Source organism: Myotis lucifugus, unplaced genomic scaffold (assembly GCF_000147115.1).
Source record: "Myotis lucifugus unplaced genomic scaffold, Myoluc2.0 scaffold_141, whole genome shotgun sequence".
Lineage (NCBI taxonomy): Eukaryota > Metazoa > Chordata > Mammalia > Chiroptera > Vespertilionidae > Myotis > Myotis lucifugus.
Window position 1 is genome coordinate 2,976,635 of NW_005871189.1, and position 24,576 is coordinate 3,001,210.

Consider the following 24,576-nt stretch of genomic DNA (forward strand, 5'->3'; position numbering starts at 1 on the left):
CTTGCTGAAATCCCAAACCACAAAGCCATCACATACTTGTTCTAGGCCTCTCTTGGAAGAAATGAAAGAAATACCTTTGCTAAGAAGAGGAGCAACACAAACATAACATCACAGCTTCTGTTATGAGAATCACAAAAATTCTATTCCACTTTTCCTTAGTATTTATTAACAGATCTGCTTTTTACAATGATGAAGCCAAGAATTATCCTAGAGGTCTATATGAAAGCACTTAACATTTCAATAACGTAAAGAAAAGTTCTTTTGGAAATAAGAATTATATAATCATTTCAGCCCATCTGATATCTTACCTTTCCTTCTCTCCATGTATACATAGGGTGTCCCAAAAAAATGTATACACATTTTAACAGTTGATAACTCACTTGATTTTCACTCCTTTTCAGGTTTAACTGATTTGAAATAATGGGTGAAGCCACACTAAGCTTTGAACAAAGAAAATTTATCTTAAAGTGCCACTAGACATTTTTTTAATGGAAATACATAAAAGATAAAGTTTACAGTACAAAACTGGCAACAGTTGAGGGCACACATATACTGAATGAAATGATTCTTCATATTTGTGATTCCATTGCTTTGCATTATCAGCAATGCCTGGACCAAAATGGTCATCAGTTTGAAAACAGGCATTAATGAAAAAAGTTATTCATTTCTGTAAATTCTTTTAAATTTTGAAAATGAACTATATGTTAATTAACACTGACTTTATAAATATTCAATGTGTGTACACATTTTGGGGGGACACCTTGTAGATTGACCAAGTGATCATTTTTTATGCAAATCAAATGACTAGTTGGTATCCATCAGGCACGGGAATTTTTCAAATCAAATTCTCTACAGAAAAATTAAGGAAATGAGGAACTTCAGTTAGTTCAAAAATCTATATCATTTCATACCTTGTGCAAAATAGGACCCTTCACACCCCCCAAATATGAGACTTCTTAAGATGTAGCTTTTATTCTCTAAGGTTTCCAACAGATCCTATCAATGATTATTTTATCTATTTCTAACGTTTGTAATAAAATAAAGTTGTTCACACACTTTCCTGAAAATGTAATAGACCCTGATATAATAAGTTCAGATAAAAAGAACGTACTTACAGTACTTTGGTATTTATTAGCAATAGGAACATATTAAATGCACTCTGTCATTGAATGTAATTAGTAAGCAATTATGCACCAAGAAGAGACTAGGCACTAGAGATAAAGTGACAAAAAAGACTACACACCCTTACAGCACCCAAATAACTACCTAATTACAAGTAAGTACAGTGAAAGATAAATCATCCTATATAATAAAACCCTAGTATTCAATTTGACTGCATGGCAGAACAACCAATCACTATGACACACACTGACCACCAGGGGCAGATGCTCAATGCAGAAGCTGTTCCCTAGTGGTCAATGAGCTTCCACAGGGGGAGCACCACTCAGCCTGAAGCTGGGCTCACTGCTGGCGAGCGCAGTGGCGGTAGTGGGAGACTCTCCCACCTCTGCAGCAGTGCTAAGGACCCCTCAGGTGCGGAGCGGGCCTAAGCCAGCAGGCGGACATCCCCCAAGGGGTCCCGGATTGGGAGAGGACTCAGGCCTGGCTGAGGAACCCCCTACCCCAGTGCACGAATGTCATGCACTGGGCCTCTAGTAGTTAAATAATTTTCCAACTTTTAAAAATATATATATTTTTATTGATTTCAGAGAGGAAGGGAGAGGGAGAAAGAGATAGAAGTAACAATGATGAGAGAGAATCACTGAATGGCTACCTCCTGCATGCCTCCTACTGAAACCCAGGCATGTGCCCTGGACTGGAATCGAACCTGGGATACTCTAGCCACTGAGCCAAACCGGATAGGGCTAAATAATTTTCCAACTTTGAGGGTAATGTTAGTACAAATACAATGTGAAAATTTTTGTTGACTAACTGAAAGATGGCTAAATTTAGAACACCAAGAGTTTTCATTATAATCACATTGGACAAGAAAATTTATTATACAAAATTTGTAATAATTTATTCCCCCTAGTATCACAACTACCTCTGTCCACAGATTAAGCTTATTAACAATAGGTTTGCATTCTGAAACACATAACCATACTGTTGAGAATACTAAAGAATTTTGCAAATATAAAAGAGGATCAAGAATATGCATCAATATCAATATATTAACGATCAAATTATTCAGTATATCTATAATTTGGCTAAAAACTTACACTGATAATTTATCAGAAGTATCCCTTTGAAAATCAAAATAAAAAACAACTCAAGATTTCATGGAAAAGTAGAGATTCAAAACAGCAAATGATATTTAATATTATTTTCTACCCTAGAGTTAATGCTATAAAAGTTAAATTAAAAAAAGTCAATAAAGCCAGTTTCTTACATGAAACCTCATAGAAGTATTAATTATGTGAAACTATTTTATTTTTAACTATATTTTTCAGCATCCCTACAGATTCTAATATACTAGTAACATGTCTTCATTTTTTATTTTGCAAAATGGATAACATTATTGGAAGCTGGGAAGAATGAGCTTTGTGGATACTTTTTGCTGTCACTGTGCCAAAAATATTTGTTTATACTTGAATAAATAGTTGTTGAGAACTCAGGATTAACATCCACACAGTAGTGCTGAAATACATTGAATGAAACTACTTTGTAATTCTACTCTTGGGGGTCCCATGGTAAGAAATCACATCCTATATAATAAAGATGTAATATGCAAATAGTCGTTACACCGTGAAGCGTAACAACCGACCGCGTAATGACCTGATCACAGATCAGCAGGAGGGTGGGGCAGCAAGCTACAAGTGGTGGTGGAGAGCTACAGGAGGTGGCAGGGCAGCAAGCTATGGGGGGGCGGGGCAGCAGGTGGAGAGCTACTGGAGGGCAGCAGCAAGCTACTGGCGAGCTACTGGCGCACGGATTCGTGTGCAGGGCTACTAGTATATAAATAAGTTAACAGAGAAGCAATAAGGGACTTTCTGATAAATCAATAATTAAATCACATTATGAATCCACTTTTTGTTATTAAACAGTATTTAGTTTCAAGAATATTTGACAGTCAATGTTATTCAATCCCAAATACAGTAAGAAAACAAAGAAATATACACACTAATTAAGATTACCTTTGCTCCAAAGATGACGAAAACTTTTGTCCAAAGGCTGATTCAATATCACAAGGCAGTATTTCAAATTTCCTATGGAAAAAAAAGAGAAGTAAAATAAATAAATAAACTGAGTCTCTTTTGCCCTCATTTGCATCTGGAATCATACTCTACTAGTCCAGATTTTCTATCTGCATAGAGCTAAATTTCAGCCACACCTAATTTCTGATACTCTTATTTTTTCTCATATCTTAATTTTAAAAGACACCATTAACTGTATCTAGCATATTCAATATGTCCATCACATTACTATATTTATCATAAAAAGTTTATTGTAAAAAAGGAATTAATTACAAAAACAATTTATTATAAAAACAATTGGGTAAGCGTCTTCTCTGGCAGTTTACCAGTGCCCAGTAAACTTGTAGATTTTTAATAAACAAATCTTCACAAAATGGCTAATTGGAAAATATTTTCTACACATATTAAAGATAGTACAAATTCTGTCAAAGCATAATCATACAGGAAAATGGCAGCAATGATCACTTGTACTTCTTTAACAAGCTCCAAACACAATCTAGCCAGCACTGACAAGAACTTAGTGGAAGGAGGGAGGGAAAAGGGAGAGAGGAAAGGAAGGATGAACTTTAGATTATATCAATTATCACAAATGATAAATGTACCCTTAAGTATATATAGTAGTGGATCTCAACCTCACTGCGTATCAGTCATTGATTTAAAAAAAAAGACAAAAGCCAATCTGCTTCCCTAGAAATTCTGATCAATGTTCCCAAATTAAGCCTGTGCATCATAACTTTTTAAGTAAAAGCATCATTAAGAGAGTCTAATGGGTAACCAAGTTGAGAACCTGACATGGCATCTTAAACTATTTACTAATGATTGTGGAAATAGCAACATTATTTTAAAAATACTGTTCAACCTTATCTTGACCTTTTAAATTGCTATTTTGTGAAAAATATGTATAGCTAAAATTATTTGTAATTTTTTTATAAACAAATGATTTGCTTTTTACTTTTTACTGATAGAGACTTTAAAAAAAAGATTAAAGATCAGTACTTTATGTGAAAATACACTGAAATGAAGCACAATTTACAATATAAAAAGTTAGACTGAAATCCATTAGCAATTTATCAAGGGTTTATGATCTCTGTTTAAAAAATATGGGAACTCCAGTAAAATCAATATTAGCCAAAAACATGCCAGTCATTACATATAAAATACTTATTTTGTTAGAGGACCAAAAACCATTATTATGAATCTCTCATCCCTGAAAGTACTTCAATTAAATAATGAAAACTCTAGGGCATGGATTTCATTTTCATATTGCACAACTTCTATGTTTATGAGGATATTTCTAAGTGTGCACTAGGAAATCAAAACTGTCAAGTCAATTCATTCTTTGAGGAAATAAACTTCATGTGGACAAAGCAAAACTATTAAAAAGCTCTGAACATATTTCATACCAAAGTCTATTAAATAATTGAATTACCAATAGACTAAGAATTGGTAAGTCATATAAGAAATTGATTCTGAGAAAGTAAACATAACATAAACAAGTATTTCTCTGCAAAAATCTCTCTTGCCACCCCCATCCCCACCACCTAGAGCAGTGGTTCTCAACCTGTGGGTCGTGACCCCTTTGGGGGGTCAAACGACCCTTTCACAGGGGTCGCCTAAGACCATCGGAAAACACATATATAATTACATATTGTTTTTGTGATTAATCACTATGCTTTAATTATGTTCAATTTGTAACAATGAAAATACATCCTGCATATCAGATATTTACATTACGATTCATAACAGTAGCAAAATTACAGTTATGAAGTAGCAAGGAAAATAATTTTATGGTTGGGGGTCACCACAACATGAGGAACTGTATTAAAGGGTCGCGGCATTAGGAAGGTTGAGAACCACTGTAATTATATATATATTTTCCGATGGTCTTAGGTGACCGCTGTGAAAGGGTCATTTGGCGACCCACAGGTTGAGAACCACTGACCTAGAGTAACTATTTTATATATCCCCGTGGCTCCCCCTTCCATTGGCAGTGTCCCAGCTTAGATGAGAAATTAGATGCTCACTCTATTCCTCATCATATTCAGATCCCATCTCTCTCTTTCAATCTTCAGCAAAATTCACTTCAATAAGGTTTTCATCCCACTTCCAGGAAATAACTACTGTCAGGGTCATCAAAGACCTCCTATTGTACAATTCAATGGCTATACCTCAATTCTCATCTTGGCTAACGCTTCTCAGTACCATAACAGAGCAGATCACTTTTGCACCCTTCCTTCTTGAATCATGTTCTTCCCTTGACTTCTTCATATGACTGCCTGCTCCTTCTCAGTCTTTTCTACTCACTTCTCATCTGAGCAGAAAACCCTCAATAAATATTTGTTGAATAAATGCGGAGTATCACCAACTTCTATAGCAGGAGTGCTCTAGGATCTATTCTTCTGCCTTTTCTATATCAATCTATACTGACTCCCAAATAATGCCCTGTAGACTCATCACTTTAAATACCATCTATAATAATGGCTTCCATATTCATGTCTCCAACCTGGGGCTTTTTCCCTAAACTCCAGAACTATATGTTTAGTTGCTTATTCAACAATTCCACTTGGATATGTAACAGACATCTCAAACTTAATGTGCCCAAAATGAAACTCCTGGGTATCCTTCCTCTAATTAAACCTTCTCCTTCCAGTTTTGGCAATCTGGTACCAACTTCACCAATAATAACCTATTCACATGAACATTTTCCATCTCTAGATTTTACCATGAAGCCCTCTAATTGGCCTCACTTCCACACTCACCTTCCCTAAACTCTGTTCTCCACTCAGTAGTCAAATGGCTCTTGTTAAAATATAGTTAGACCATGGCATTTCTCTGTTCAAAGCACTCCACAGTTTTTCCTTATCAGTAAAAGCCAAAAATTTCTAAAAAATCACTTACAAGGCCCTACAGGATCGCATTTCTTTCTCTCTCTCTTCTCTCTCTCTCTCTCTCTCTCACACACACACACACACACACACACACACACACTGACACACTGACACACTGGCTTCCTTGTTGGACTCCTCAAATATACCAAGTACAATTCCACCTTTAACATTTCTACTATAGATAGCCACGTAATCAGTGAGCACATATTACTTTCTCTCTCAACCTAAACCCTCAGGTATCTGCTGAGTTGATTGCCATACAGCTTCCTTGACCAACCTATCTTTAATAGTAATGCCTCCACCCCATGACAGTACTTACTCTTGACCCAATTTGTTTTTTCTAGTGACCTATCATCAATTTGTTCATTCATCCTTTTTTCTAATGCCCGACTCCCTACAGGAAAACATAAGCTCCTGGGTCAAGTGCCTATAGCAATGCCACATACTAGTAAGCAGTCAATAAGTATTTGTTGAGCAGTTCTTCTAATTCTGACTTTATGTCCATTTATAATAAATTAACTCCAGCTCCTCACTTTAATAATCAAGTGACTCCTTCCAAATTTTCTGGGGACAAATAGTTCCATACCCAACACAATTCCTCACAGAATGAAAACACAATGGCCCTTTCTAGATCCTGGAGCCCTCAGGATCTCTTAAATGAATATTATACAAAATGTTCCAGCAAGGCTACTAGAAAAGACAACAACAAAAACAATAATCTTGCCTTAAAACAATTAAATGCTATTTTGATCATTATAATTCAAGAAAAATCTAAAAAAAGTGGAGATGGCCCACAGAAGTCCAACTATATAATTAGTGTGGAAAATTTTTCTTTGAGAATAGATTAGACCTTTTCAAGCTACATGGATGTCTACCTATTTAAAAAGAAACAAAATCCATGTTAATATAACATTGAGCCTAGAAACCTGGGCACATATCTAGTTATCGAAATTCAACCACTGAGGTTGAAGTGTAAATAGATTTTGAAAGGTTACGTCAATTTCCACCTAAAAGCATTACTTCTGATGATGCAATGGTAATGGGTCTGTCCAAGTTTGATAATCCTAACGTTATATAAACTATGCCACTGAAAACAAATTTCCCCAATAAATTCTCATAGGCATCCACATATGCTAGAAATAAATGCTAGTTCAGAAAAAAAGAGCATTTTATATTTTACAATGTTATAGGGGCATATGAAGGGAGGTTAAATCTAACAAAGTTTTGAGTCTTTCTTGACATAAAAGGAGAAGACTGTACCAAGATATATTTTCTTTACCCTTGCAAAGGTTAGCCATATTTTTGCTCCCAATAAACACATTCTCACTAAAACCCAAATGAAGGAAGCTAAGTTCTTCATCTCAGCACACTGACACCTCAAAGCTGCTCTGTCAGCTGTCTGGGCTCAGGTGACCTGGGCCACAATAAACTGTTTCCTGTCAGTCAGAAAAATCAATCCCTGCCTAGCAAACGGTAGATGTAATGTCATAACCCTAAGGGTTCATCATAAAGGACTGAAGAATTATAGGCCATCACATCGGTTTTGACGTGTTGACAGCTGGGCCCACAATAATACTCACACTTGAAAAGCCGGTTTAAAATGTTTTCTGAAGGCAGAATACATCAAGGTTTGGCAAGTGCTACTGAAATTAACAGAAGCCCTCCCTTTCATCCTTAAGCTATTCCTGCAACCTCAACCCACTTCTGACTACCCAGAAAAGTGCAGAATCCCTTTCACTGCCCAGCAACAAGAGGGCCAAAGGTTCAGCATGCCAGCACACACTGCCCTTCTAATACCTTCTCTAGACTTCCTACTGGGCTTTGGGTGAGTATGGTGAGAAGTTAATTTGGGGATGGGTTGGTTTTGAAGGTTTAGGGCTTCACACTTAACAACTCTATGGGAGGAGAAACCAAGATGGCGGCATAGGTAAACACGGGAGTTTGCTGCCTCGAACAACCACTTCAAAAATACAACTAAAAGACGGAACGGACATCATCCAGAACCACAGGAAGGCTGGCTGAGTGGAAGTTCTACAACTAGGAGGAAAGAGAAAAGCATACCGAGGCTCAGAGGAGGCGCAGTGCTGAAGTAAAATACTAAGGTGAGGAGTGCATGTGGAGCGGGCTGTCGGCTGAGGGCGTGGTTGTCATTTTCAATCGGGAGGGAGTCTCAGGCTCTGAGCTCCAGTTCCGGGCGAGTCTCTAGGGACCCAGACTCATACGGGAGAAGCGGGACTGTCTGGCATCACTCGGAACCCTAGGGCAGCTTTCTCTCCGTGGGGCTTGCAGCGATTACTGGGACACTGAGAAGCAGAGCCTCTGAGGGCAAGACTGAGAGCAGCCATAATTGCTAACCCCGCCCTGTTGATCCCGTGGGACCCGCCCTGCCCAAGCCCTGCAGGGAGACTTTTGCTGGATAGCCTCAGGCAAAGGCTAGATTAGCACCTCCCTAGAGATCCAGGAGCCAGGAAGCCCAGAGGTCAGAGTGGGACCATCCAGTTTGCAACTCCGAGGAACCATAAAAGACACACTCAGGGGGCAGACTCAGTGAGCACCAAAGCCCCATCGAAGCAAGTCTAGCCCCAGAGGGGTGTCTCCAGCACAGAAGTTCTCCCACTGCAGACACAGCTCATTCTCACAGCCAATTAGCCTGGAGGTCAATTCCGCACAGTGATAACTACAACAATCAAGGCTTAACTACAACAAGACTGTGCACAAAGCCCACAAGGGGGTGCACCAAGAGTGTCTACCTCAGGTAATTGGGACACTTAGCACAGAAAGGCACTCTATCGACACAGCGAAGCATAAAAAATGCCGAGACAAAGAAACAGGACACAAACGACAGAATTGGAGGAAAGCAAACTGTTGGATATAGAGTTCAAAAACCACACTTTTAAGGTCTTTAAAGAACTGTCTAGAAGCTGCCGAAAAATTTAGTAAGGCCCTCGAAAAGACTGGTGAGACCGCCGATAAATGTAGTGAGATCTTCAAGAAATCTAGTGAGACCCTCGATGTTGTGATAAAGAACCAACTAGAAATTAAGCATACACTGACTGAAATAAAGAATATTATACAGACCCCCAACAGCAGACCAGAGGATCACAAGAATCAAGTCAAAGATTTGAAATATGAAGAAGCAAAAAACACCCAACCGGAAAAGCAAAATGAAAAAAGAATCCAAAAATACGAAGATAGTGTAAGGAGCCTCTGGGACAGCTTCAAACGTACCAACATCCGAATTATAGGGGTGCCAGAAGAAGAGAGACAGCAAGATATTGAAAACCTATTTGAAGAAATAATGACAGAAAACTTCCCCTACCTGGTGAAAGAAATAGACTTACAAGTCCAGGAAGCGCAGAGAACCCCAAACAAAAGGAATCCAAAGAGGACCACACCAAGACACATCATAATTAAAATGCCAAGAGCAAAAGACAAAGAGAGAATCCTAAAAGCAGCAAGAGAAAGAAAATCAGTTACCTACAAGGGAGTACCCATACGACTGTCAGCTGATTTCTCAACAGAAACTTTGCAGGCCAGAAGGGAGTGGCAAGAAATATTCAAAGTGATGAATACCAAGAACCTACAACCAAGACTACTTTATCCAGCAAAGCTATCATTCAGAATTGAAGGTCATATAAAGAGCTTCACAGATAAGAAAAAGCTAAAGGAGTTCATCACCACCAAACCAGTATTATATGAAATGCTGAATGGTATCCTTTAAGAAGAGGAAGAAGAAGAAAAAGGTAAAGATACAAATTATGAACAACAAATACACATCTATCAACAAGTGAATCTAAAAATCAAGTGAATAAATAATCTGATGAACAGTATTAACTGGTGATTGTAATAGAATCAGGGACATAGAAAGGGAATGGACTGACTATTCTTGGGGGGGGGGAAGGGGTGTGGGGGTGAGTGAAGAGATTAGACAATAGTCATGCACCTATGGATGAGGACAGTGGGTGGGGAGTGAGGGCAGAGGGTGGGGTGGGAACTGGGTGGAGGGGAGTTATGGTGGGAAAAAAGAGTAACTAATGTAATAATGTGAACAATAAAGATTTAATTAAAAAAAAAACAACTCTATGAATGAATAACAACAATACAGATACCCTCTTTTTTCTTTTTAAAAATTCCTTAAGCAGGATTTTGATTCGAGAGTCATATCAATATTTGTAATCAAAATAAGCCCAAATTAAGCTAAACTGAGACATATTCAAAGCACAGACTGATGTTCTCTGAGACCTACAGTTTGTAGGGAGAAAACAACTGCCATTTATTTGGAATTACAGTTTACTAAGCACGCCCCACTGCCTTCTTCAACTGACACTGATTAGATAGCAAGCTCCCATTGGATCAAAGGACTTCTGAACAAAAAAGAAAATACATAGATTTAAATTTAAAATAACTGTGGACTATGAATTTTGTTCACACACACACACATGAATCCATCATGTCAAAAATCAAACCCCCACTGGAGGAAATCTTACTAAACTCAGGGTAGGTGAACACTTTTATCTTGGGCACTGTGGGCTTTTAGAGAATTCAAGAGTAACTCATGCCACCAGTAGGCAGAGCTTTGGCACCAGGCCACAAGGAAGCACCTGACACACAGCACCATACTGGCCCTCTGTGGTCCAGGTCCAGCTGAATTAACAGAACAAATTAACAGTCTTTGAACAGTCTCTCTAATATTGCTTTTCTTTTTCCTTTTTCATAAAATAATATAAACACAAAATAGTCTGTAAGCAAAGATATCCAAAGGTTTTGTTTTTAATAGAAAAATAATGGAAATAACACATTAGCATAGGGTTATACTATGACCCACATGGTAGAACAGTTCTATATGACCTAATATGGAAACATCTTCAATATAAAAATAAGTGGAAAAAAGCAAGGTGCAAACTGATGGGTATATTACAAAGCCATGTGAATAAAAAAATTTTAAAAATATATTCATGTATTTTTACAAACACCAAGAATATCTATCAAAAAGGAAAATTTTTAGCTGGAACACTAAGGCGTCGCCTTCCCCTGATTGCCAGGATGCCTACCACCCATGAGGGCTCCTGGACTGTGATAGGGGGCAGGCCAGGCTGAGGGACCCCTCCTCCAGTGCATGAATTTTCATGCACAAGGCCTCTAGTATATTATAAATGTGTTAGCCTGTGCTTATATTACTTTTAAAAAGTAAAATAAAAGTTTAATGAAAAGAAAATAACCATTCTCTAGTAAAGTGTCCCAAACAAAAAGATGATGGTCATTAATCTTTAAATACCACATTAGAATACAACAAGGATTTAGTAAAATAATAGGTTATTTGGGTTTCAGAGTAAAAATTAAAAACAGATAATTTTTGAAACACTATGTAGCATTCTTTCCTATCAAAGTCATCAAGTAACTTAGGGTAATTAAATGAGTGGAAAGTGATTTTTAAGACCAGGGAAAGGGACTGACAACAACAGGATTCTCAGGACAGCCAAGGAGATGCAACTCTCTCTAAAGAACAAAATGTGGGGTTTTCCTCTACTGAAATATGTTGGAAAGAACACCAAAGCTTAGGGTAATATTTTTATAAATCAGTGTTACACTTAAGAATTCATCCATGTCCCAATTCCTAATTCTATTAGTATTTTCACACTTTCCTCACATAGAACATTATCTTCATCAACTAGAGGCCCAATGCACAAAAATTTGTGCACTCGGGGGGGTCCTTCAGCCCAGCCTGTGACCTCTTGCAGTCTGGGAACCCTCGGGGGATGTCCACCTGCTGGCTTAGGCCCATTCCCCGGGGGATCCGGCCTAAGCTGGCAGTCAGACATCCCTCTAGTAGCCCGGGAGCCCTTGAGGGATGTCCACTTGCCAGCAGGAAGCAGGCCTAAGTTGCAGTCGGACATCCTTAGCACTGCTGAGGAGGCAGGAGAGGCTCCTGCCACCACCGCTGTGCTGGCAGTCGTCAGCCTGGCTTGTGGCTGAGCAGAGCTCCCTCTGTGGGAGGTCACTGACCACTAGGGGGCAGCTCCTGCATCGAGCGTCTGCCCCCTGGTGGTCAGTGTGTGTCATAGTGACCAGTCATTCCCAGTCATTCTGCTGTTAGGGTCAATTTGCATATTACCCTTTTATTATATAGGATAGGATAGAGGCCTGGTGCACAGGTGGGGGCCAGCTGGTTTGCCCTGAAGGGTGTCCCGGATCAGGGTGGGGGCCCCGCTGGAGTGCCTGGCCAGCCTGGGTGAGGGGCTGAGGGCCATTTTCAGGCTGGCCACACCCCCCGGCGACCCAAGCCTGCAAAGGCCTCTCCTTTTTTTCTTTTTTTTTTTCTGGGATTTATTTATCTTCTATAATTGAAATTTGTAGCCTTGAGTGGAGCCCAGGGCCGGCCAGGGCAGGCAGGAAGCTTGGCTTCCTCCATCGCCAGGGGCAACCCAAGCCTCCTGCTCGCTCCAGCTCTGTGGCTGCCGCCACCTTAGTTGGGTTAATTTGCATACTCGCTCCTGATTGGCTGGTGGGTGTGGCTTGAGCATAGCAGAGGGGCGGTTAATTTGCATGTTTCTCTTTTATCATATAGGATAGCCACCAGACATGAACACAGAGAATGCTGAAACATGATAAAGCCAATTACCTTAGAGAATGAGAAGGGGAAAGGGAGAGGGGAAATCAGTAACTTTTTTTGTATTTGCCTTTGCAAATCAATTTAAATGGTTAAATCAAGTCTGTACTACATTTGAAAGTGTTTTTAAAAGGAGGCTAGAAAGGAATTTGTGAGCAAATTCATTAGTCATTCTCACCTATAAACCAGAGTATTTAACTCTTTTTGCTAATAATAGTTATAAACTCCTCATTTTAAAAGTTTATATGCTTTAGCAATGCTTTATTCGAATAAGTTACTCATCCCTTTTTAGCTCCAATATTTAACCCAGGACCTGGCACAAGTGATTTATGAAATAACTGCTTCTAACCTGAACTTTATTTTTTTTAATTAAATCTTTATTGTTCAGATTATTACATTTGTTCCTCTTTTTTTCCCCCCATAACTCCCCTCCTTCCAGCTCCCACCCCACCCTCCGCCCTCACTCCCCACCCACTGTCCTCATCCATAGGTGTACGATTTTTGTCCAGTCTCTTCCCGCATCTCCCACACCCCTTTCCCCCCAAGAATAGTTAGTCCGTTCCCTTTCTATGTCCCTGATTCTATTATAATCACCAGTTCATTCTGTACATCAGGTTATGTATTCACTTGATTCTTAGATTCACTTGTTGATAGATGCATATTTGTTGTTCATAATTTGTATCTTTACCTTTTTCTTCTTCTTCCTCTTCTTAAAGGATACCTTTCAGCATTTCATATAATACTGGTTTGGTGGTGATGAACTCCTTTAGCTTTTCCTTATCTGTGAAGCTCTTTATCTGACCTTCAACTCTGAATGATAGCTTTGCTGGATAAAGTAATCTTGGTTGTAGGTTCTTGCTATTCATCGCTTTGAATATTTCTTGCCACTCCCTTCTGGCCTGCAAAGTTTCTGTTGAGAAATCAGCTGACAGTTGTATGGGTATTCCCTTGTAGGTAACTGAGTTTCTTTCTCTTGCTGCTTTTAAGATTCTCTCTTTGTCTTTTGCTCTTGGCATTTTAATTATGATGTGTCTTGGTGTGGTCCTCTTTGGATTCCTTTTGTTTGGGGTTCTCTGCGCTTCCTGGACTTGGAAGTCTATTTCTTTCACCAGGTGGGGGAAGTTTTCTGTCATTATTTCTTCAAATAGGTTTTCAATATCTTGCTGTCTCTCTTCTTCTGGCACCCCTATAATTCTGATGTTGGTACGTTTGAAGCTGTCCCAGAGGCTCCTTACACTATCTTCGTATTTTTGGGTTCTTTTTTCATTTTGCTTTTCCGGTTGGGTGTTTCTCGCTTCTTCACATTTCGAATCTTTGACTAGATTCTTGCGCTCCTCTGGTCTGCTGTTGGGAGTCTGTATAATATTCTTTATTTCAGTCAGTGTATGCTTACTTTCTAGATGGTCCTTTATCACACCATCGAGGGTCTCATTAGATTTCCTGTACATCTCATCAAGTTTATCGACAGACTCTAGAAGCCTCTTGAGAGACCTCAAAAGTGTGGTTCTGAACTCAATATCCTCCCTTGATAGTTTTGTCCTGTTTCTTTGTCTCCGCATTTTTTACGCTTTCTTGGTACACCCCCTAGTGGTCTTTGTGCGCAGTCTTGTTGTAGTTAAGCCTTGATTGTTGTAGTTAATACTAGAGGGATTTGACCTCCAGGCTGACTGGCTGTGTTAATCAGCTGTGTCTGCAGTGGAAGAACTTGTGTCCTCTAGGGAGGTGCTAATCTAGCCTTTGCCTGAGGCTATCCGGCAAATGCCTCTGTGCAGGGCTTGGGCGGGGCGGGTCCCACGGGATCAACAGGGCAGAGGAGGGAGCAGTTATGGCTGCTCTCAGTCCGTCCCCAGGGGCTCTGGCTCTCTGTCCCAGCAACAGCTGCAAACCTCGGAGGGACCGTAGCCAGACAGTCCTGCTTCTCCCGTTTGAGTCTGGGTCCCTAGAGACTCGCCCGGATCTGGAGCTCTGAGTCTGAGGCTCCCTCTGGATTGAAACAGACAACCACGCCCTCAGCCACCAGCCCGCTCCACATGCACTCCTCACCTTAGTATTTTACTTCAGCGCTGCGCCTCCTCTGATTCTTGGTTCCTCCTAGTTGTAGAACTTCCACTCAGCCAGCCTTCCTGTGGTTCTGGATGATGTCCGTTCCGTCTTGTAGTTGTATTTTTGAAGTGGTTGTTCGAGGCAGCAAACTCCGGCGTTAACCTATGCCGCCATCTTGGTTTCCAATCCCCCTAACCTGAACTTTAAAAACATTCATTGTGCTTTTTCCTGCATCACTAAAACAGTTACCCCCAAAACTAAACATACACACATGCACAGAAGCTCAGAACCCTCTAAATTATGGTTAAGTTTCTTCCAAAATAATTTTCAAGACTTTCAATGTCTTACAAAGTTGCTTCCAATGTCACCATACCTTGTATGAACAGAAACACAACTTTAGAATATTTTTTATGTAAGAAACAAACCACAACTGAGGGTATGTGGTGAAAGGACTATAACCAAACAAGGCCTACAGGGACTGTCAAGGAGATAGTAAGACCAACTCTCAATGAATTTATGTCTTAGAACCGGCTGAAGACCAATTCAATCCAACATGGTGACCTTGTGGTAACCCCAGCTTCATTATACACTCACTAGAGGCCCGGTGCACAAAATTCATGCACAGGGAAGGGGGGGGTTGGTGTCCTTCAGCCCAGCCTGCACCCTCTCCAATCTAGGATCCCTCTCACAATCCAGGACTGCTGGCTCCCAACTGCTTGCCTGCCTGATTGCCCCTAACTGCTTCTGCCTGCAGGCCTCACAATCCAGGACTGCTGGCTCCCAACTGCTTGCCTGCCTGATTGTTAGAATCACCTGGGAATCTTTTTAAAATCCTGATTTCTGGGCCTAATCCTCTGGAAATTCTATTTCTTTGTTATGGGGTGGAGCCACAACTTTAGTAACAAAGAAACAGAATTTCTGGAGGACAAGGCCCAGAAATCAGGATTTTAAAAAGATACCCAGGTGATTCTAATGTGCAGCCAAGGTTGAGAACCACTGCCCTAACCACTCCCCTGCCAGCCTGATTGACACCTAACTGCTCCCCTGCCAGCCAGATTGCCCCTAACTGCCCTCCCCTACTGGCCCCGTCACCCCCAAATGCCCTCCCCTGCTGGTCTGGTCGCCCCTAACTGCTCTCCCCTGCAGGCCTGGTCCCCCCCAACTGCCCTTTCCTGCAGCCCTGGTCCCCCCAACTGCCCTCCCCTGCAGCCCTGGTCCCCCCCAACTGCCCTCTCCTGCAGGTCATCTTGTGTCCACATGGGGCGGCCATCTTGTGTTGGAGTGATGGTCAATTTGCATATTACTCTTTTACTAGATAGGACTGTAATACATTAGCATACTAAGCAACACATCCCATGGCCCCATGTATGAGCACAACAAGGCCCTAGCCAGTTTGGCTCAGTGGATAGAATCCCTGGTTCGATTTGGGTCAATGCATGGACCTCGGTGCAGGCTAGATGCCCAGCCCTGGTCGGGGTGCGTTTGGGAGGCAATCAATGGATGTGTTGCTCTCACACTGATGTTTCTCTATCTCTCCCTCACCCTTCCACTGTCTCTAAATATCAATGGAAAAATATCCTCCAGTGAGGATAAATAACACAACATGGTCAGTCTCCACCCCTTTCTAGTCACCACCCATTTCCCAGAAAAGTCCTCACTATTCCTCCTCCTTATTGAATGCCCTATTCCTCCATTGAATGAGCCTCAATAAAATAAGTAAATCCCACTAAGGAGGGTCTGTTCTGTCTGTGGAACAGCACCCCTTTGTCCCACTGCTTCACTAATAAACTCTCTTTCACGTTAAACTCTACGCTCACTTCAATTTCTTTCCTGAGCAAAGCCAAGAACCCACTGTGTGTCTCCAACCTTTGAGTCCCCAGATCCCTGGAACACCTGCATCACAACAAGCTCAATGTACTGTCACTAACTTAATGCATACAGTCCATTTCTTAATCAGCTACAAATTGAATTTTATTTCTATAGCATTCATTATAAAGTCAGACGTTTATTCTCAAGAGTGGCAAGAAACACTCCAAAGACTTACAGGCCAGTTAATAATCAATAAAGCTTATAATTGAGTTGAAAATGCCTGGAAGGTTTCCATCGGAACTATGCCCCACCACCCAAACACATACCTGGAGACAATATGGGGATGGAGGGAGCACAGGAGAAAACACAGTGACTCTTTCCCTCCCTTTCCCTATCAGAACCCATATAAAATGGTTTTAATCTCCTGGGCACATGTCCACAAATCTCATTAAAACTTCACCTCCATCTATACCTTTAAAGGAAGCATATCAGAATGTAAGAGAGTACCAATAGCATTATAGGGTGATAAACATTAGCAAATTTACACTGTGAACCACTGGCCCAAAGGGCTAAGTGTGGTGGGGGGAAGCCCTGATTTCTAGCCTTTGCCAATTTCCATGCTGCCACTACCCCACCATGGACAATTTCCTTTCCTTCTGTTTTTAAAAAAATGTTTAAATTTATTTTTATTGTTGAAAGAATTGAAATATGAATTTTAGGAGGATATAGGCAGGTTTAGGAAATTTTTAGAATTGGGGGGTCCATGGAAAAAAACACAGGACTACAGAGTTGCAAAAGGGCACATTTCCGTAACACAAGGGAGCCAGGCGCAGTTACATGTCCATAAGACAAGGGAGACTGGGAAAAGTTACATTTCTATAAGACAAGGAAGCAGCAACAGTTACATTTCCATAACACAAGGGAGAGGCAGCAGTTACATTTACATACAACAAGGAAACTGGGAGTAGCCAAAAGGTCTATATTTACAAAATAAAGAAGTAGGAAGAAAGCCCAGAAGGAATAGGAGAACAATGAGGGAAGAGGGCATCACATGTCCCATGTGATGTTTGACCTTTGAACTCAGGAGTTACTATAGTAACCAATTCAAAAGGGAATACTGACCAATCAGAAGGGGTATCAGGACACAGGAACTGCAGCCTTTATAAACTGTGGAAACAGGAAGTCAGCGGGACTCTTTCCCCCTCCCTAGTGGGAGTCTGTGCTGTGAGACTCTTTCCCCTTCCCCACGTGGGAGTCTGTACTTGTTCTTCAATAAAATTTCAATCTTTCCTATACCACCTTCTGTCCATGGATTCATCTTTTGACTCCGTGGGACAAAGAGCCCAGGAACCATCCTGCCTAGGGGAACACCATGTGTTCCAGTCCAAACATCCCGTTTCAGTATTACAGATGTCCACTTTGTTTGTGTTGGTTCTTTTTCTCCCATTAACTCCCCCATCCTGCACCTGCCCCTCCCAAGCCTTCACCACACTATTGTCTGTGTTCATGAGCTATGCATATACGCATATAAGTTTCCAGGTTAATCTCGACTCCCCAATCCCAGACCCCCACCTTAAAAAATATTTTTACTGATATTTTAGAGAGAGAGAAAAGGAGAGGGAGAGCGAGCAAGAGAGATAATCATCGATGTGAGAGCAAAGCTTCTATCAGCTGCCTCCTGCAGGTTCCTTCTTGGGGATTGTGCCCAAAACCCAGCCATTTGCCTTGACCAGGAATCGAACTATCAACCTTTCTGTGCACAGGACGATGCTCCAACCAAATGAGCCACACTGGCTAGGTCACCAAGGCCAATTTCAAGCTAATAAATGGCTCTCAAATTTCCTGATTACTTAGCATTCACTGGAGAATTTCTTTAGCAACCACTGCTTTTGAAAAAGAATAAAGCTTTGGATTCCTATATTTCTGATAACTTTAATAAAGAAAATATACTCCTTAGTTCTGGACTGTATATAAGTAAAATTTTAATAATCATGTTTATCCTAAAATTCTAGTAGAATAAAGAAGTTATTATCCAGGGAACAATGGTGAGTATCACACAAGATTCATTCTAGCAGTTGTGAAGGGTACAAATGCCCCAGGTAGAAAAGGTAGAGCACTCCAAACCGAGAAAACACCATATGCAGAAAGGGTCAGACATGCTAAAAAAAAAGTGTCCAATATTGTGAATGAAGGAAAAGGGGTGTTATTAAAGTATTTAAACAAGGAGACCATTAAATTCCAGGTAGCTGTAATGTCTTGGTAGCCCAGGTAAGCAAACCATTCCTAAGCCATTGTCAATTGAGGGTACAGCTGACCTCTAAGGAGAGAAACTTAACCACCAATCACAAACTGCCAACTAGAGTAGCCGCCTAAGCTATAACCAATCAAATAATATTCTTGAATGGCTTCAGAGTCTGCCCTAAAAAAGCCTCTTTCCCACTCCTCTCCCAGGAACACCCCTAACTAGTGTTGGTTTGGCACTGCCTGATTCAAATAGATGCTTCTTCAAATCAACTCTTGAAATTTTTAATGTGCCTGTTTATTTTTTTAACAAATAAAAAAATAGAAAAAGTTAGCGAGTTGGCACATAGTAAAATATATTTTAGACCGTTTTATGCTTTTTGTTGTTTGTTAAATCTCACCCAAGGATATATTTCCATTGGTTTTTAGAGAAAGTAAAAGGGAAGGGGAGAGACAAAGGGAAATAAACATCGATGTGAGGGAAACAACATTTGTTGCCTTCCGCATGCACCCCCTGCAACCTGCAACCAAGGCATGAACATGCCCTTGACAGGAATCAAGCCCGTGACCCTTCAGTCCCGAAGCTCTATTCACTGAGCAAAACCAGCTAGGGCTATTTTATACCATTTTGAGAAATGATCACTAGCTTAGCCTCGCCTGTGCCTATTAATTTCAGCCGGAGATTCTAAAAAATCGAATAACTGATTTTACTTTTTAATCTTTATTCTGATATGGCTGTTATTAGCCTTAGAGCAATGTCAAGGTGCTTCAGATGGCTGTAAGGTTGTGAATGTCTTCCTTTAAACTGACACACAAAAATTAAAAGGAAATCGTGTTTAACATTATTTTTTTTTAATTAACTCATGTTCTTCAGCATTATGACTTCAGCAGGTAGGACTTCTAAAATTACATATTTCTCAAAAAAGGTAAAAAGAATTTGTGAATAGGATTGTAAATGAAATCTAAAGAAGACAGGTTAACTCTGCCCCTGAATGTAAAGGCCAAAGAATTCATGTAATTATCATCTGAATAATAAGTGCCAACACAGCAAGCTGTCCTCTGAAACTCTTGGCAGTCCCTTCCTTTGAGCACTGATGAAGCCAAAGCCAATAAGGTAGGGATGAGTGAGATCGTTAGAACTCTCATTTCCCCAGGTATTGTCAGCCCCAAAAGAATAAGAAGGTGCTATTCTTTTATTATACTGCAAGTTACACCATTACATAAACTGTTATACAATAACTTCTTATACAGTAAGGTCACATTTACTGAATGCTCACTACATATCAAGTACTGACATTTTCCCCTTTAGGGAAGAAGCTTGGAGAGGACAGGCATTTTTATCTAGATGCTCCGTACGTACACATTGAATACAAGAATAAAAAGTAAAGCACAGTTAGAAACTGAAGTATTATATAGGCACTATTTCACTTAATCCCTATAAAAATGGGGGAAATCCTATTACTTTTTCCTTTTTGCCAAAGAAAACATTAAAGCTTGAGAAGCAAAGTAATTTACCAAATGGCAGAACAAAGCCAGACTTTCACATCAAAGCCCCTCTAGGCAGCCCCCTCCATACCTAAAGTTGATTCCTACTTATTATTACACTTCATGCAAATCCAGAGCCTGAGGCCTGGAGTTTGATTTAGACAAAAACTCAGCAAAATGGACAATTCTCATTAACCCGTAAAAAACTACTGTGTTTCCAGCAGAGTAACAGGCTGCCCATGTGCCTTGGAGCAAACAATTATGCAGCAGTAAAAAACAAGATTCTCTTACCCTTTGAGACAGCATGGAGGGACCTGGAGAATATCAGGCTAAGTGAAATGTCAGTCACAGAAAGTCAAGTATCACATGTCTCACTCATATGTGGAATTTAATTAACAAAATAAACCGATGAACGGAGTGAATCCAAAGACATGGAAGCAAGGAACAGAGTGGGGGATCTCTGAGGGAAGGAGGGGAGGGTGGGTGGGTGGGAGGTAATCAACCAAAGACCTTGTATACATATATGCATAACCCATGGACACAGACAATAGAGTGGTGAAGGCCTGGGCAGGAAGGGGAGCTGGGGCCGGCTAAAGGGGATCAATGGGTGGAGAGGGGGGGTAAGGGACATATGTGATACTTTCAATAATAAGGATTAAAAACAACAACAGAGAATAGATGGAAAAATTTAAGAAACCTCAGGATAAAAGGCAATTTTGGTGCAGATTTCAGCATTTAAAAGTCTATTGTTTATCTTCAATTTTCCTAATTACTAATGTAAGTAAAATTTCCCTTCCATACTATTATTTTTTCTTCTATCAACCTTTAAAATATTTCCCAAGTTATATATAATGAATATATTATTTTTATTTTTTAATGTAATAATTTTTAATGTAAAAATTTATTTCATGAAATGTAAGCCAGAGCCTTACCAGAAAGGTTCAAAGAATCGTTTTTCACATAATTGGGTCAGGACTGCCACCTAACTGACAGTGATTGCAAGGTGCCATCTCAATTTTAGGAAGGTTAAAATGTGACAGAAAAATGTGTCTAAGAATCCAATCCCATAGCCCTGTCCAATATGTCCTTCATGAACCGAAAAACTCAAGGCACTCCCATAATTCTGTCCAGTACGGCCCGGATGAACCTTGTGTTTTTACTGACTCTTGGGGCAATGCCACTGGCCTGGCTTAGGTTGGCCTCACCCTGCTGCTTGGAGTATTACGGATAGTGACCTTGGTTAAATTTTGTATGAGCCAAATTGAAGATTTGCTCTGAGTGTCAGCTGATATGATTAACCAGAGTGGCTGGGTAGAGGGGGGTATACATGTGAACATTCATGACAAGCCAAGACAGTATAGAAACAAGATTTTATTGTTGGGAGACAATTCCCCACACGTCTATGGTTCTGCAAGTGAGGTATGAACTGGTTTTTCCAGTCTGGCCTTCCAGGCTGGAATGGTTTGGAAGACAGGTAGTGTGGCCTCTGGAGCAGTGCAGCATGCTTGTTTTACAGTGTAGTAAAGGTCATAGCTCCTTCCAGGGCACTCACCTCCCATTATAAAATCTTGAGGTTGATAGCTGTGGGTTTCTCTCTGTAATGCAACCCATGGCACCAACAGGTGCCATCTGACCCCCACTTCACATCGTCCTTTGGGAAATGAGATCCAGGAAACTAGCACAAAGTGCTAACCTCTACTGCTATGAGTAACAAAGTATCCTTCATCTCTGACCTAGGAGTCTCCTGTCTCTTACCAATATCCATGAAATTGAACAGCTGACTCATTAGCTTGCAAGTGGAGTAAAATCTGAGGAAGTTCACAGGTCTTGCCTTTCATAGCATCAAAAACAAATTATCATAATTTTAGGTACAAGAATGAACTGCCTACCACCATTTTCGAAGCCCCTAAAAATGTTAAAAAGTTTTTTTTAAAATGTTAATTAACAATGAATGCAACAAATCCCCCTCCGATCAGCCTTTCCCCCACCCACAAGAATCAAGTTTATAAGCACTCAATTTGATTAACTATATCATGTGCTTTGAACTTTATAATTTCTCAGTATTTTACTTTTAGCTGTAAAATTAACAAGAGTTAAAGTCACAGGGCTAAAGCACACTAGAGAATTGACTATAAAAGACTTACTTCAAAAATTTTTAGGAATTAATAAAAGTACTGCTTGGTATCTAAAATTATCTCTTGGGAAATTGTAGTTGTTTTCATATGCATTTTTCTCAGAATTTACAACTCTATGCTATAAATAATATATCGGCAGAGGATAAATACTATAGAAGTCACATTTCTGAAACATGTAAGAATACACGGTTTATAGAAACAGTAAATATGTCAGAAGAATGCATATTCAGGCTTATGGATAGCAAACATATGTCTATGTCAGTAAGACTGATGAAAGTGATAGCTATTTCCTTTCCTTCCATAAGACAATATTAACTATCCCATAAAGCACAAGACACTTTTGTTCACATCATAAACTACCAAGTCAAAGTACGTGCACATAAGAATAGCCATGGAATGTCTCTATAAATGCCAGTTATCGTCGCCATAAATTTCTAACAGCTCATTATAAACCAAACTCAGGAACAAGACTCAAAATTACATTATTTTAAAGACAAGTTATCATTCATGACTGATAACTCCATATACTGCTGAGGTAAGGGGCTACTGTACAGTAATAACTTTTGTACTCTAAGAAAAATGTTCACATTCTTTGTGGGTTTTTTTTCAATAGAAGACAACAAAAACACTACTAAAGTAAATCCTAGATGTCTTATCATTTCATTTGTAAATAGTTCAGCAAGCATCTCTAAAAGACAAGAGTTCTTTATATAAAGACATAACTACAATATCATTATCACATCCCCAAGAAATGAACAACTGCTTAAAGCAATTATTCAATGTGTTCAAATATTCTCTTGTTCAAAATCTTTTTATGTTTCACTGAAATGAGAATTCAAACAAGGTCCACATATATAGCTGTTATGTCTCTTATAATCCAGGTTTCCTTTCCAATTCTTTTTATTGCTTTCCTTGCAATTTAATTTTTGAAGAAATTAGGTTATTTATCCACACTGTGAATTTTGCTGATTGTATTTAATGTTATCAGTTGGTATATTCCTAAATTTCTTGTAAGTTGACAGTTTCGGACAGTTACCCATTTTTTTGCCTCCCAGTTCTACCCTTCCTTGCCTGCTCTGTGATGATGGAGCTGAATGTGCTCTTTACTTCTCCCTTGCCAGAGGGCCCAATGCTAGGTTTGGTCAGTAGGACACTGAAGAAGGGGTTTCTTTCTGATGTACTCATCTCATTGGATTCCAGGGTAGTATGTGGTTCTTTTCAGTCCTCTGAAAGGCCAGCATCCAGCATCACCTGCCCAAGGACAGCTTCCCTTGGCATAGTCCTCTGGGTTCCTTCAAAGATGAGTGCCCTCCATGGGGCACTTCACTGTGATCAGCTTCCCCCAGCACTACCCCAAACAGGTGGTTTCGTAGCAAAGGACCAGCGGCTGCCATTTCCCTTTAGATGGCTTTCCCTAAAGGTGATGGTGTTAATAGGTGGGGCCTTTGGAAGGTGCTTAGGTCATGAGGGCAGATGAGATTAGGCTATCCTACAGAGCTCCCTTGCCCCACCCCTTCCACCACATAAGAACACAGTGAGAAAGCACCAGCTATGACTCAGGAAGGGGCCCCTCACCGGAAGGTGACCATGCTGGCACCATGACCTAGACTCCCAGCCTGCAGAACTGTGAGAAATATATTTCTGTGTATAAGCTACCCAGTCTGTGGTATTTTGTTATAGCAGCTCAATCCTGCCTGTCCAATGAGAAGTCAGAGCATCGAGCACTATAGAATAAGAAGTTAAATTGGAGCACTCTGGTTTCATGGATGAAAAAGGGGGAGAATGTGATTCTTATAAATCTAAAATTTTATACTATTTCTACCCCACACATCAAAGGCAGAAAGCTGGTCTTTATTTCCTTTCTACCCAGATGCACCCTACACAGGACTTTGCACTCAAGATATGATCAATAATACCTTTTAACTAAAATAGCGAAGAAGCAGGCCCAATAATCCATGGCTCCACCACTTTCATAAAATATTTATTTCTTTGAAATCCCATGTTTTGGCCCCATGGTTCACTGAACCACAATTACAATGAACTATTTTACATAAATGTCTCATTTTTAACAAGAAGATCTCTCCTATTCTCAGTAAAACAGAGTGTTCATTTTGTGTACACTGGTTTTAAATCGCTAGTACTTCTGAATTTTTTCTAGGGTGTTAGCATATCAT

At 40.1% G+C, this 24,576-nt stretch overlaps 1 protein-coding gene across 3 annotated transcripts in view; it reads right to left on the reverse strand.

Moving 5' to 3' along the window:
• TPK1 (thiamin pyrophosphokinase 1) overlaps window positions 1-24,576 on the reverse strand; it is a 276,645-nt gene that overhangs the window by 238,970 nt on the left and 13,099 nt on the right. For all 3 annotated transcript variants that reach the window (XM_023758885.1, XM_006094776.3, XM_023758886.1), the window contains exon 2: window positions 3,135-3,206. In XM_023758885.1, coding sequence (XP_023614653.1) covers window positions 3,135-3,206 — 72 coding nt within the window. The remainder of the gene's footprint in view (window positions 1-3,134; window positions 3,207-24,576) is intronic.